This window comes from Rattus rattus, chromosome 10 (genome assembly GCF_011064425.1).
Source record: "Rattus rattus isolate New Zealand chromosome 10, Rrattus_CSIRO_v1, whole genome shotgun sequence".
NCBI classification, from domain to species: domain Eukaryota; kingdom Metazoa; phylum Chordata; class Mammalia; order Rodentia; family Muridae; genus Rattus; species Rattus rattus.
Window position 1 is genome coordinate 44,673,647 of NC_046163.1, and position 14,916 is coordinate 44,688,562.

At 45.0% G+C, this 14,916-nt stretch overlaps 1 protein-coding gene across 1 annotated transcript in view; it reads left to right on the forward strand.

Moving 5' to 3' along the window:
* Adcy10 (adenylate cyclase 10) overlaps window positions 1-13,332 on the forward strand; it is a 64,646-nt gene extending 51,314 nt beyond the window's left edge. Inside the window, exons 22-29 of the mRNA XM_032915418.1 lie at window positions 1,984-2,137; window positions 4,099-4,303; window positions 4,383-4,479; window positions 5,344-5,459; window positions 7,747-7,864; window positions 8,821-9,016; window positions 10,121-10,306; window positions 12,936-13,332. Coding sequence (XP_032771309.1) covers window positions 1,984-2,137; window positions 4,099-4,303; window positions 4,383-4,479; window positions 5,344-5,459; window positions 7,747-7,864; window positions 8,821-9,016; window positions 10,121-10,306; window positions 12,936-13,097 — 1,234 coding nt within the window. The 3' untranslated portion in view covers window positions 13,098-13,332. The remainder of the gene's footprint in view (window positions 1-1,983; window positions 2,138-4,098; window positions 4,304-4,382; window positions 4,480-5,343; window positions 5,460-7,746; window positions 7,865-8,820; window positions 9,017-10,120; window positions 10,307-12,935) is intronic.
* Window positions 13,333-14,916: the final 1,584 nt, after the last annotated feature.

The following is a 14,916-nucleotide window of genomic DNA, read 5'->3' on the forward strand; positions in this document are numbered from 1 at the left end:
ACTAAGTATTATTCTTACCTCAAAGAAAACTAGCAGGTCTGGAGGACATCTGCCAAAGGATAGGTTTCTCTACTCACCTATGAATTTGATAAAGGTTACATTAGGGATAGTCATTAGTTTAAAATGTAGCTCTGACTTGGTCTATAAATGAACTATAAAAAAAGTGATGATTGGGATTGGGGATTTAGCTCAGTGGTAGAACGCTTGCCTAGTAAGTGCAAGGCCCTGGGTTCAGTCCTCAGCTCCGAAAAAAGGAAAAAAAGAAAAAAGAAAAAAAGAAAAAAAGCGATGATTGAAGGGCCGGAAAGATACTGTTATGTTGTCGAAAACCAGGAGCTAACACCAAGACATTGCAAGGTAAAAATCTTATTTACAGCCAGGCTAAACTTACAGTCTTCCTCGGTGGGAGAATGAATCAGCCTAGATCAGAAGTGAGAGGACCCTTGTATAACAAGCGTCTACAGAAGTAGAATTTCGTAGTTATTTTTATGATCATGGGAAAGGTACATGTTGTATAGGTTTATGGTCAGACAGTTAACATACTAGGCAACATTTTAGGGTCAGTCAACTCTTGGAGCAGTGGAAACAATTTACAACGCACAATTCACAAGATTATTGAGGAAGAACAAATAAAAAAACAAACAAGCAAAACCAAGTTGACCTCTCTCTAAGGACACGATGAAAGTCATTGTTTAACTAAAAAGAAAAACAAAGTCAGCTGTCCCTTAATGCATCAGCAGTTAAGGATGCTTACTGAACAATGGTAAGATCAGAGTTTGGTTCCCAGCACACACATAATAAACCATATATCGGGGAGCACCGCAATAGGCATGAGCCAAGGTGGCAGGACCGGCTGAAAGCTCACCTTTTGAACCATAAGCAGGAAACAGAATGAGCAAACTCAATATGGCACCAAAGCCAGCTCCTGGCTACGTACTTTCTCCAGTAAGGCCACACCTTCTGTTCCTCCCCCAGCTGTGCCACTAACAGGGGACCAAGTACGTAGGTGGCACAGCCTGTGAGGGACATTCTCGTTCAAACCACTGTAGCAAGCATCCCGAAAATGTTTCTACCGCCAGTTCTGATATACTCTTATGCATATGCATAAGGTGTGAGCATCACCCCTGTTTATAAAACACAGAAAACAAATAAGTAAATAAAATGAACATTTCTAAAGAAAGTAGTAATGGAGTTGATAGCGTGTGTCTGTAATGTCAGCTCTTGGGAGGCAGAGGCAGAAAGACAGCACATGAATATTTGGAAGTAACCTGTTTTGTTTTACAAGTCACTTTCTGACTTGTAAAATGGAGACCAGGATAATTATTTTGTGATGACATGGGTTCCTTTTTAACTTAATTTTATGCATATGAATGTTTCTCTTTCCTACATGTATGTCTGTGAACCATGTGCATGTCTGGTGCCCACTAGGGGCTCAGATCCCCTGCGACTATATTTAAGTTGGTTGTGAGCCATCATATGGGTGCTGAGAATTGAACTTGGGTCCTCTGCAACAAGCGCTCTTAACAGCTAAGCCATCTGTCTATCCCCATAACATAGTTCAGATAAAACACTTGCCCTTGTCAGGCATCATTGATTAAGCAAAGCCAGCTAAAGATGCATGGGGACCATTCATCAATTTGAGTCCATAGGAAAGGAGGGGATGGCTTGACCTCATTTTACACAGAAGGTGAAGTTCAGACAGGTTAAGGATCTAATTCAATGTAACATACTTAAGTGCTCTACAAGATTGCCCATGACCGGGCTGGAGAGATGGCTCAGTGGTTAACAGCACTGACTGCTCTTCCTAAAGGTCCTGAGTTCAAATCCCAGCAACCCCATGGTGGCTCACAAGCATCTGTAATGAGATCTGATGTATACTTATATATAAAAAGTAAATTGGTAAGGGCTCTGGGAAGGACAACAGGAGGACATGGGGGGTCTAAGCGCATGAGCCTGGTGGTGATGGAAACTTCCCTGTGACAGGAAGAAGCTGGCCCAACTTTTCCTGCAGTCCTCCTGCTTCTCCCTGCTGTGGAAGATCTATAGCTTGAACTTCTTTTTCCACTACAAGTACTATGGTCGTCTGGCAGCAATAATGCAGATGAACACTTCGTTGGAAACTCAAAACGATTTCCAGGTAGGATGCCACACAGCTCTCATTGCTGGATCTCATTCAGAAAAACAACAACAACCATCCTAGCCAATGCCAAGGGAAACTGGAAAATCAAACGGTTGTAGCAGAAGGCCTCTCTGACTGGGTGATTTTGCCAGATTTCATGTTTCGGCCCCAAATGACCCCACTGTTGGAAATCACTGAAGAGTCAAACAGCTTTTGCTCTTGTGGGTTGCAATTGATATGATAAGACTCATAGTGAGAAAGAAACATAAAATCCTTTAAAGCAACACTAATAAAGACATACTAACATAATTAACATTTTCATTAAGAAATCTTGCAATTCCCCCAAACAACAGTAAAACACAATAAATGTGGCCTTATATTAAGTTTTTGTAAATATCTTAATTGTTTTCTTTATAGATTCATTGTTTGCATGCCTTACTTTGTTTGAGGAAGATTCATGTTTGTTTGTTTGTTTGTTGGAGACAGACCTCACTCTGTAGCTCAGGCTGGCCCCCATCTTGCAGTCATCCTCCTAGGTCAGGCTCTTGAGAGCTGGAATTACAGGTGTGTGTCATCAGGCCTTCCCTGGTAACGAGACGCTTGCCCCATCTTCACTGAGGGGTTGTACCACCTCCTGCAAAACTCGGCCATATGCTAGGAGAACGGGAGTTGAAGAAGCTAAAAGGATGGGTGTTTCCAAAGATGGAATCAAGCCAGGGACCACTGAAGTTAACAGAAGGCCAGATGAGAACCCAGAGAATAGGGTCCAGACCCCAGCCCTCCTCAGTGTAACCGCCGACAAGCCACACAACCTCTGCGAGCTCTCTGTTTGCCCCATAAGAAGAAACGGTCAGATTCTGTTTCTCTTGGTCCACATTTAAGAAGTCAGAGGCCACTGCAAGACTATTGCAGCTGCAGATTTTTCTCTCGGCCATGCATGTTCACACCAGGAAAGGAATTTGCTAAGGAGAACTTTAGGATTTAATAAGTACCCAGGGACTTGGCCTTTGACGGAATTTATAGAACCTCCCCTGTACAGTCACCTCCAACATAAAATAACTGGACTGCTAGAGAATCTATTGTCAGTCTATTCTCCTGTCTGTATTTTTCAAAACATGTTGTTCATGTAGTGTGTGTGTGTGTGTGTGTGTGTTGATTGTTCAGAAGTAGTTCTTTTTTTTTCTCCAGAACTGAGGACCGAACCCAGGGTCTTGTGCTTGCTAGGCAAGCGCTCTACCACTGAGCTAAATCCCCAACCCTTAGAAGTAGTTCTTTTCTCCTTGCTCTTCTCTAATCATTTATATTCCAAAGCAACTTTCTCATTTTAAAGATTTGCTTGGAGGGTCAGTACCTTCTTCTTTTTTTTTTTTTTTTTTCTCATTTTTTTATTTTTTATATATAAGTACACTTTAGCTGTCTTCAGATACACCAGAAGAGGGCATCGGATCCCTTTATAGATGGTTGTGAGCCACCATGTGGTTGCTGGGAATTGAACTCAAGACCTCTGGAAGAGCAGCCAGTGCTCTTAACCGCTGAGCCATCTCTCCAGCCCCCAGTACCTTCTCTTAAGTCTCCAATTATGTTTTAAATTAGTCTTTAGCAAACAAACTAACCAAACCAGTTTTTCTTCTTTTTTCTACACGACAAAAGCAGTGCATGAGAAAGGTTAATTCTCTCTCAATACTCTTTTCCACCTTAAATGTAAGAGCCTGCCGTGTAGACTTGATTGCATCCACCCCATCTTGTACAATGCAGCCGTTTCTCCACGTCTGTTTCATTTAAAAACTGTACACAAGAGTGGCTACAGAGCCTCTCCTGGAAAGCCCAGTACGTAGGGTAGCAGACACCTAGTCTGATTTCTGCACCTAAGTCCATGGCATTGCTCCAAGTTTAACAAAGTTTCCTGGTAGGCTCGGAGTCTTTTGTGTTGGGGTTCTTCCTCAGTCTCCCTCCTCCTCTCTCTTTTGCTGCCTTTGTAGATCATCAAGGCTTTCCTGGACTTTTCCCTGTACTGCCATCTGGCTGGATACGAGGGCCTGTGGTTCAAATATGAAATCCTGGTCATGGAGCAGCTCTTGAACCTCCCCCTGAAAGGCGAGGCCTTTGAAATCATGGCCTATGCAGCCGACGCACTGGGCCATATCAAGTTCTTAACCGGTCATCTGGACTTGGCCATTGAATTAGGTAAGGGCTGGCGAGGCTAGAAAAAGCATAAAGTCACATGTAATACCCCCCAAACGCACCACGATTGCTTTCTCCCCAGGCTCCCGAGCTCACAAGATGTGGTCACTTCTCCGGAATCCCAACAAATACCATATGGTTCTCTGCAGACTGAGTAAACCTCTTTTCTTGAAGAGCAGGTATTTGTCCTAAAGCATTTTCCAGAGTTCAGATTCTACTTTCCTTCCCGTTGCTGTGATGGAGCACTCTGCCTGAAAGTGGGGAGGGGAGGGATGGTGGCGTTGACACTTCCAGGTCATAGTCCATCTTTGAGGAAATTCAGGAAGAGGAACTTGCGCAGGGACCTGAGCAGAAACCACGCAGCTTCCTGCTGGCTTGTCCTTTGCTTCCCTCTCCAGCACGGGATTAAGCTAGCTCTCAGAAGCAGAGCTGGTGCCTCCTGCAGAAGGCCGGGCCTCCCAGCAATGACTAATAACCAAGACAGTGCCCACAGACACACCCAGCCCCTCAATCAGGAAGCTTTTCTCTCAGATGGCTCTAGGCTATTGGGCTGGCAATCAAAGCTAGTTAGAACCGGAAGCTGCCTGTGGGATTCTGGCTTATTCCTCCCTGGATGTAACATAGATAACTGTCATTTTATATCTATCAACATCACCTTTTCCCTGTTAATTCTCTTACTGGAGTTCTTTTGTATTCTGGTTGCCTCTGGCCAGGGGCAGCCAATCAAGATTATTGTGGGAATCGGGCCGCCATCTCTGACTGGTAAAAGGGGGGGGGGGACATTGCGCATGCGCAAATGAACAGCAATGAAGACTAGGCCACACTACACTGGCCGGACCCTAGTCCCCCTGATATGGAGGAGCCCTATAAGAACAGTAGAGGGTGAGGACCCAGTTGGAGACTTAGGTTCCGGTTCTGGGCAAGGGAAGATTTGAAGGCTATTTTAAGAACTGTATTTGGTTCATGTCCAAGACTAACGAGACCAGAACTGAACTCCATCCCGCCCTCTCACTCCTTCCAACCTCCCCACTTCTGTTCCACAGATACAAGCATTTGGTCCAGGTGCTGGGATGGTTGTGGGACCTTTCCGTAACAGAGGAGCACATCTTCAGCAAGGCATTTTTCTATTTCGTCTGCTTGGACATCATGCTTTATTCTGGTAAGCATGGGATTTATTCCAGCTTGGGGAATGAAAAGAAATCAGGGTGGATCTCCACACTGGAGTGATGAGGCAGCCCTCGGGGCTTGGGCTTTGGGCTTTGACTTTGGACTGGTTAGCATTAAGGGATGGAGAGAGAGAGAGAGTTGGCGGTCAGGGATGCAGAGAATGATTCAAGGAGCTGGTTAGCAATCACCGGAACTGTAAGGAAGCAGTGGATGTCTGATGTGTTGGTGCACACCTTTAATCCCAGCACGTGGGAGGTAGAGGCAGACCTCTGTGAGTCAAGACCATCCTGCTCTATATAGAAAGTTCCAGGACACCAGGGCTACATAGTGAGAACTTGTCTCAGGGCTGGAGGAGCAGCGACAAAGAAAAATGAAATCTGGAGGACGCTTGTAGGTCTGAGCTGTCCGATCAATTTCTTAAAAAAAAAAAAAATTTATTTATTTAATGTATGTGAGTACACTCTAGCTGTCTTCAGACACACCAGAAGAGGGCATCAGATCCCATTACAGATGGTTGTGATCCACCATGTGGTTGCTGGGAATTGAACTCAGGACCTCTGGAAGAGCAGTCAGTGCTCTTAACCACTGAGCCGTCTCTCCAGCCCCAGATCAACTTCTGAATGAGTGGTAGTCACTGGCACTGTTTTACGGTGTGCCTTTTACTGGGATTATTTAATCCTTAATATTTACAGGATACACTTAGAAACTTCATGTTGATAAGCATGTCCAACACATAATCTGCAGGCTTCATAGCCAAGACCCTGGTCTGTCCTTGTTTGGCCTCTGTTACCATGATAAAACACAATGACCAATAGCAACCTGAAGAGGAGAGGACATAATTCACCTTGCAGGCTACAGTCAGGACAGGAGCTCAAGACAGGAACTTGAAGACACTAACTGAAGCAGAGACCACAGAGGAGTGCCCCTTACTGGCTTGCTCTTGTGGCTTGCTCAGCCACAATCCAGGATCACCTACCCAGGGTGTATCCAACGGGCTGGGCCGTGCCACATCATTTCCTATAGGCCAACCCTATGGATGCATATTCTCAATTGAGGTTCCCTCTTCCTAGATGTCACTAGCTTATATCAAGGTGACAGAAAACTAACCAGCACATGGTCCAACACAAAATTGTAAATTTACCTAAAACTTTATGAGATCTTCTTTTGTAACTTGGTTGCATGATTCTCCAACATGAACATTATCAATGACAGTGTGTATTGCTATGTTAAAGCTTTTACACGCCTACAAGGGCTGGTCCATTGATAATGAGAGTTAATCACTGATGGTGATGGCAACACAAAAACACAGCTCTCACCTCAAAAAGGATAAGAAAGTGTCTATTCTGGAGCCAGATGTGGGTGACAGTGGTTCAGGAACACAGTTCCACGCCCCCAGCATAGAACCAACTCCTTGAACTCTTTCATAATAATATTACAAAAAAAGTCATCAATCAAGGTGCTTTTCAAATATATAGGTGGGAACATCAGAGAGAACTTACGGCAAAGTGGACAGATCTCAGCTCTAGGCTTCCGATGCTGTCTGCCGACACACTCAGCTTTTAGATCAAGTTGGTAGAAGCTAGGGGTCTGCTAAGTTAAAAACATTCTAGAAAGTTTTTAATGTGTCAGTCACAGAGTGGTGGGCCCAACACAGAAGTGAGCAAGGAATGACTATTCAGGGAGCTAAAGATAGTCCAAGATAATTTGCATTCAAGTTATCGTGCAGTATCCCAGCTTCTCCACATTATTGAAGTTCTAATCAGCCAGTGCAAACAATGGCTTAGTTTTAAGAATCCTCACTCGTATATACAAAAAACAAGTTCTTTCCTGACAACCTTTAAATAGGATTGAGTAGATGGCTGTTATGTTAAACCAGAGGGACCAACTAGGGGTTCTTTCTCCACTCATGGTTAACCAAGGAGAGACATACATCGTTACTAATAAGGGAACTGTAGGTGAAAAACTGAAGGTTCCTGAACTACCAGGACTTCTTGTAGTTGAGCAGGAAAGATTGGATTAATCTGATGGCGTTTGGTCTCTTCTATGGAACTGGGTCATGTACCCACCTCTAAGACTCCACAGTCTACCTAAGATCCTGTAAACACAGGCCAAGGCAGCAATGTGATTGTTACAGCCCACAGGACCCTTTGAATATCTAAAGCAACCAGGTATTATTAGGTAGTGGGAAGTTCTGTTGCGAGCTAAAGGCCAGAAAGACCCCACACACACACACCCCAACCCCACACCATGCTGCAGCAAAATCACTGTTTCCTTTTTAGGCTTCATTTACAGAACATTTGAAGAATGTTTGGAATTCATACACCACAACGAAGACAACAGAATCCTCAAGTTCCAAAGCGGACTCCTCCTGGGACTTTACTCCTGCATAGCTGTCTGGTAACAATGTGTTACATATCATTTAGAGTCTAGAGGGAAAGAGTTAGATGCCAAAGAAGAGTTCAGTTACATTCTTTAAAAGAAAGAACAGGGGGTTGGGGATTTAGCTCAGTGGTAGAGCGTTTGCCTAGCAAGCGCAAGGCCCTGGGTTCGATCCCCAGCTCCGAAAAAAAAAGAACAGATATTCATAGTTTACATCTGATACAGCTTAAAGGCGCCAGAGAATATTTTTAGAGAAAGCCCCTGAAAGGGGTGCTGCCGAGACTGTGGGGCACCCAGAGGTGGGGTTATGCTTCCAGAAAGTCTCCAGGAAAAGTATTGCAGTAACAGTGTTGTGGGATCAGGTGCAAAAGGAAAATTGTGGGGAGATTCAAGCAGTCCATGTGAAAGCTGGAGACAAAGTTCTCCTCCCAGAACATGGAGGCACCATGGCAAGGATTACTTCTTAGTTAGAGATGGTGACATTCTTGGAAAGTCTGTGGACTGAAATCACAATTGAAACAGTGTCACATGAAGCTGGCCATTCCATCACTTTCTGAACTCTCTCACCGTGTAACTAATTTTAATACTTCCCTTTTATAATAAGCTGATGGTGCCTAAAATTAAAGAGGACCCAGGTGACACCGGCTTGTCTGCAGGTCATGCTGAGAACTGCTGGCCCACCTCTCTTTGCAACTGGGACAGCTTCTTCAAGCCTGAAATGTGGGACCTATCTCACTTCCTAGAGTCCAAGGATAACCCAGCACTCGATGTGTGCTCCTGCGGGCTCTCTGTCCCTCCGCAGTCATAGGATTCCATCCTTTCCCAGGTCCATGTCACCTAACATCCTGATGTTTCAGACACTGGGTAGAGGTAGAGGTCCAAGGGACTGAAAGTTGCCATCCACAGAGATCTGTCAGAAAACCAGCCCATCCGAGAGCCATTCTGATTTTACGTTTTCCTCTCTGGCGCTGCAGGTACGCCAGACTTCAGGAATGGGACAACTTTTACAAATTTTCCAATAGAGCAAAGACTTTAGTGACTCGAAGAACCCCAACAGTCCTTTACTACGAAGGAATTTCTAGGTACATGGAAGGGCAAGTCCTCCATCTTCAGAAGCAAATAGAAGAGCAGGCCGAGAATGCTCAGGACAGTGGGGTGGAGCTACTCAAGGTGAGGCCTGCTTCCTGGTTTGCAGCACAATCCCTCCCCTCCAGCGGCTTCCTATCTACCCTCCTGCATAACTGTCTTCTCATCACAGACTTTGTACATGTTTATGCTAAAAGCTTTATTTTTAAGACAACCCTCCTAAAAAGTTAGAAAAAAAGGGGGGGTGGGGGCTGGAGAGATGGCTTAGCAGGTAAAGGTGCTTACGTTTGATCCACAAGACCTACATAGCGGAAGTAGAAAACCAAGTCCTGAAAGTCATTCTTTGACGTCCACACCTATGTTGTAGCACGTGTGACCACAAATACACACATACACACACACACACATACACACACACTCACACAATGTAATAAAAGTTTTAATTAAAAAGAAAAAAACACGGGGTTGGGGATTTAGCTCAGTGGTAGAGCGCTTTGCCTAGCAAGCGCAAGGCCCTGGGTTCAGTCCCCAGCTCTGAAAAAAAGAAAAACAAAAAAACCCCAAAAACACAAATTGTAGCTGTACTACGTAGAGAGGGTGTGTTAGCACTGCTCAGTGTTTCCTGCGTGTGTCCATGTGTTCCCATTTGCTGAGATTTGCTGTCAAATAGAATTCTCAATGACTTCCCATCATGATGTTGTTTTATAAAGAGATTTTTTTTAAAGATTTTTTTTTTTTCGGAGGTGGGGACCGAACCCAGGGCCTTGTGCTTGCTAGGCAAGCGCTCTACCACTGAGCTAAATCCCCAACGACTAAAAAGATTTTTACATGCGATTCCTTCCTTTTCTATAATAGTCAAGATCCTCCAACTTCAAGATTTTTTTAAAATTATTTTCTAAAGGTTTATTTATTTGATGTATGTGAGTACACTCTTGCTGTCTTCAGACACAGAGGATAGCATCGGATCCCATTACAGATGGTTGAGAGCCACCACGTTGTTGCTGGGAATTGAACTCAGGACCTCTGGAAGCCCAGTCAGTGCTCTTAACCGCTGGGCCATCCCTCTATCCCCTTGCCATACTTTTTAAATGTTGGTTTTAGGAACTGAACTCCTGTTGACAAGCTCTTGACCATCAGAGCCATCTCCATCTCCAGCCTCTAGTTTTATTTGTTGTTTGTTTTCTCTAGGCCTTAGAGACCCTTGTGGCTCAAAATACCACTGGCCCCGTCTTCTACCCCAGGCTCTACCATTTGATGGCCTATGTCTGCATACTGATGGGAGACGGGCACAGTTGTGACTTCTTCCTAAACACAGCCTTGGAGCTCTCTGAGACACAGGGGAATTTGCTGGAGAAATGTTGGCTGAGCATGCAGGTGAAGAGAGAGAGTTGGCCTCAGCCAGAGAGAGAGAGAGAGAGAGAGAGAGAGAGAGAGAGGAGAGAGAGAGGAGGAGAGAGGGAGAGAGAGGGGGAGAGAGAGGAGGAGAAGGGGAGAGGGAGAGAGAGGGAGAGAGAGAGAGAGAGAGAGAGAGAGAGAGAGAGAGAGAGAGAGAGATGAGGGCGGGGCTCACCCTTCCCACTTGTCAGTGGGGCTTTAGAAGCATCAGAGGTCATTGTCTTAGTTCACTTGTGCTGCCATCACAAAATACCTCATCCTGTGTCACTTAGAAGTTTACTGTTCACAGTTTTGCAGGCTGGCGAGTCTAAGACCATGGTGCTAGAATTCAGTATCTGATGAAGATGAGTTCCCCATTGACGGAACCTCTGGCTGTGCCCCTATCAGTGGCAGAAGGAGCAGGAGCCAGAGACACAGTCCCACTCTGCCACCTGCTGCCTGAGGAAATCCCTTCAGAGACCTCCACTCAAATGAAGCTAGGATTCTTCTATAGCCGCTGGAAAGACTTTGAGGCTCAGCCAGGCGGTGGTGGCACACGCCTTTAGTCACAGAATTCCAGAGGCAGAGGCAGGAGGGTCTCTGAGGTTGAGGCCAGCCTGGTCTACAGAGTTAGTTTCAGGATAGCCAGGGTTACACAGAGAAACTCTGTCTCAAAGAGAGAGACAGACAGAAAAAGAGAGAGACATAGAGACATAGAGACAGAGATTTAAACATAGATTTAAGTACAGGTGTTAAGAGTGCTTAGGAAAATGAAACACACAAAACATCGTGTGAGCTTTTCATGCTGTACGGTTCTGGTAGCTTCTGAAATTGCATTGTCAAAAGGTGGTTCCTGGAGGTGTATTGGCTTGTACGAGACACCATCTGTCACCAGGACTATGCAAGGAAATTAAGACCTTTGCTTGCTTGCTTGCTTGCTTGCTTTCTTTCCTTCTTTCTTTCTTTCTTTCTTTCTCTCTTTCTTTCTTTCTTTCTTTTCTTTCTTTTTCTTTCCTTCCTTCCTTCCTTCCTTCCTTCCTTCCTTCCTTCCCTCTTTTCTCTCTCCTCTCTCTCTCTCTCTCTCTCTCTCTCTCTCTCTTCTTTTCTTTCTACCTGCAAATGAAGTTTATGGTCTTTTTTCTGACGTTTCCAGAAAACTGCAGCTTCACAGAAGGAGCAAAGCCATATTCAAAGCTACTCGAGGCTCTTCAGCATGGATGACTAGTTTAGCATTCATACTTAGGATACCTCCATGGGAAGGAAAACTTGTCTTTATGTAGGAACCCTCACAGCTCATTTTGTTGATTGAGTGGGCATTTTTAACTTCAGCCAGACTCTCTAGAGCAGCGGTTCTCAACCTTCCTAACACTGTGATCCTTTAATACAGTTCCTCATGTTGTGGTGACCCCCAATCATAAAATTATTTCTGTTGTTACTTCATAACTGTAATTTTGCTTCTGTTATAAGTCATAATGTAAATATCTGTGTTTTCTGATGGTCTTGGGTGACTCTTGTAAAAAGGTAACTAGACCCCTAAAAGAGGTCTCTACCCACTGGTTGAGAACTGATGCTCTGGCATAAGAGGCTCCTTCCTTTCCAATTTCCCCTGTCTTTCTATTCTCTCTCCTTCTTGCCTGTCCATAGAATTGGGTGGGGGGTTGTTCTCCTGTGCTTTTATGTATTAGGACATAAATCCCAAAGCCCTCAGAATCTAACCCCCAAAAGCCCTGACTTTCAATACTATCCCCTTAAGGGTGGGGCTCCAAGGTGTGGATGGTAGAGAGTGTGCACACGCTCCAAACACAGTAACCATCACTCCATCACTGGCTCTACCAAAACGAGGTCTGCATCCACAGCTCAGGTTTATGGGTTTCTTCTTAGCTTTCAGGGTTTTTTTCCAGAGAACTCCCCAATTCGAGCCCCCTTAGTACGGTCTCCCCATCTCTCTGGTCCCCTGCACTCTCCATCTGTGTTCCAAGTGCCCCACCCCACCCCATGCTCTCACTCCCCACACGAGCACCTCAGAGGGGAACTGCAGGCTCAGCAGAGCGCTAGGAGAGACTGGCTGTGCAGTTATGCATGCTTGTTTGAAGATGCATCTGAGTTCTAATTTGGAAAACGAAAATTATTTCTGTCATTTGTTGTCTGTTATTTCAACACTTGGGAGGTGGAGTCAGGAGGGTCAGGAGTTCAAGGTCATCCTCAGCTACACAGAAAATTCAAGGTCAGATTTGGCTGCATGGAACCATCTCATAAAACAAAACAAAGAAAAAAAGAAAGAAAGGAAGAAGGGAAGAAAGAAAGAGGAATGAAGAAGGAAGGAAGGAAGGAAGGAGAGAAGAAGCAAAAAGAATAAAGAAAAATTTCATTTTTGTCTGTGGATCTCCCTGTTTTTAAAAGCTCAGAGGAGCCAGAGCCATGTGTGGCAGCACAAGCCTATAATTCTAGCCCTCCAGACTCAGAGGCAGGAGGATCAGCCTAACTTAAAGGTTAGACCAGCCAGGGCTGCATAGCGAGATCTTATCCCAAACCAAAATAGGCTGAAAGACACATTAGCATTGCTGGGATCAGGTTCGTCTTCCACAGGCTGGGAGCACTGACGAGGCCTTGTTCTCTCTCTTTCTCTCAGGAATGGTGGTACTCAGCCCCCGAGTTGACAGGAGATCAATGGCTTCAGACAGTCTTGAGTCTCCCATCGTGGGATAAAATTGTATCAGGCAACGTAACCCTTCAGGATGTTCAAAAGAACAAATTTCTGATGAGAGTTAATATTCTGGACAATCCTTTCTAATAATTATGAATGAGAACAAAGATTGCAGTAAGGACCGTTGTTTTTCCATGATCTGTTATTGTTCTCTCTGCATAGCCAGCATGCCCAGGTTCCCACGGACCCTTCTGGACCAAACCTAGGAACCGATGCCTGGATTCCTTTCCAGTAAGTCAGGGAGCATCACTATCTGGCTTGCTTTAACCTTGCACAGCTGCCTTCACCGTCGTTGGCTGTTTGCTTGACCTGTGGGGCTCCGCCCATACAAAACACAATCATGTCGAGATTGGGCTGAAGGGGTTCTGGTGTCCCTGAAGCAGAGTTCATTAAGTGATAGTGCACGTCCACAGGGGAAGAACTGGGCTGGAGAGAGAAACATTTGGTTTCTTACTCAAAGGGCAGCTGTGCAGGAAGGATTGGGGTTTCACGATGTCGCCTGGTGTGGGTTTTTCCAATATCTGGTTACTTACAACTTCATATGCTGCGCCTCTCATGAGCGTCTTAACTCTACCCAGGGATGTGTTTGAGTAGCATGATGCAGGTCATATTTGGACATTCTGGCTTTTACAGTAGTGCAGGAGAGCTAGTTTTCAGAATCACTAAACACCTCACTTGGGAAGTGTCCAGCCCTCCGTCTGCCCCATTCTCCTGCCTCAGTATGGGGAAATACTATTATCAAGGTAATGTGACATTTTGTATTGCAACGGACTGTTTTCTAGATAATGTGTTAATCTGAAAATGTTTATTTAAATATTTTTAAATTTACCATCTCTCTCTGTGTCTCTTTGTCTGTCTGTCTGTCTGTCTGTCTGTCTCTCTCTCTCTCTCTCTCTCTCTCACACACACACACACACACACACACACACACACACACAGAGTGTGTGTGCATACATGCATTTAGGTCAGAGGAAACATTTGTGGAGTTGGTTCTATCCTTCCACCTTTTCGTGGGTTCCAGGGGTCAACCTCAGTGCACTCAACGGCTTGGAAGTAACACAATATTGCAAATGTCAGATCTCTGTTAAGGTCTGAAGCAGCAGGATTAGAAAGGATACGGCTTGCTGTGCCTGCTTCCAGAGCCATGGTGGTGCCCCACAGGCACTTCACATCTGTAGAAATAAATGCTTTAAGTAGAAACAGCAATTTGATGTGGTTATCTTTTTACATGCTCTAAATTTGCAAGCATGTAAGAAACGTTTAATATATAATAGTATGCATCTTTATTTCCCGGACAACAAGGCAAGGCTGTGTATCTTTTCTCTTGTTAATACAACCAGGCTTCTCAGAGGAGGTGAGGCAGAGTCCTGTGAGTCACAAGGTTAGCCACAGAGAACGGCCTACTGCAAAGGGAGCCAGGCTAGAGCACAGACCGTGAGACCCGTAAGACACGAGACCACAAGGTGCCTCAAAAGGGATAAGCGATGTCTTGTTTGGAGCATGGCCTGGGAGCACAGACTTGGGTTGCAATGTGCTATGGAGTTCATGAAGTTTTCTAGGAACAAAGCAGAGTTGTGAATCGACGCTTCAAACGCACTGGTAAACATGCAGGTTACTGCAAACCAGGGAAATCTCTGCGATGAGCTTCAGACGCTAGCTGACAATATTTTTCTTTGCTTTTTGTTTTGCTTTGTTTTGTTTTCACGATAGGATTTCTCTGTGTAGCCCTGGCTATCCTGGAACTCACTCTGTAGACCAGGCTGGCCTACAAACTCAGAGATCAGCCTGCCTCCGCCTCTGGAGGACGCCACCCTTGCCCCGCCTGACCTCGTCCTTAACCATTTTGTTGGTGGAAGTTCGTGGTCTAGTACTATGAACGTATTAAAGGTTTTACCTGCCAACCACA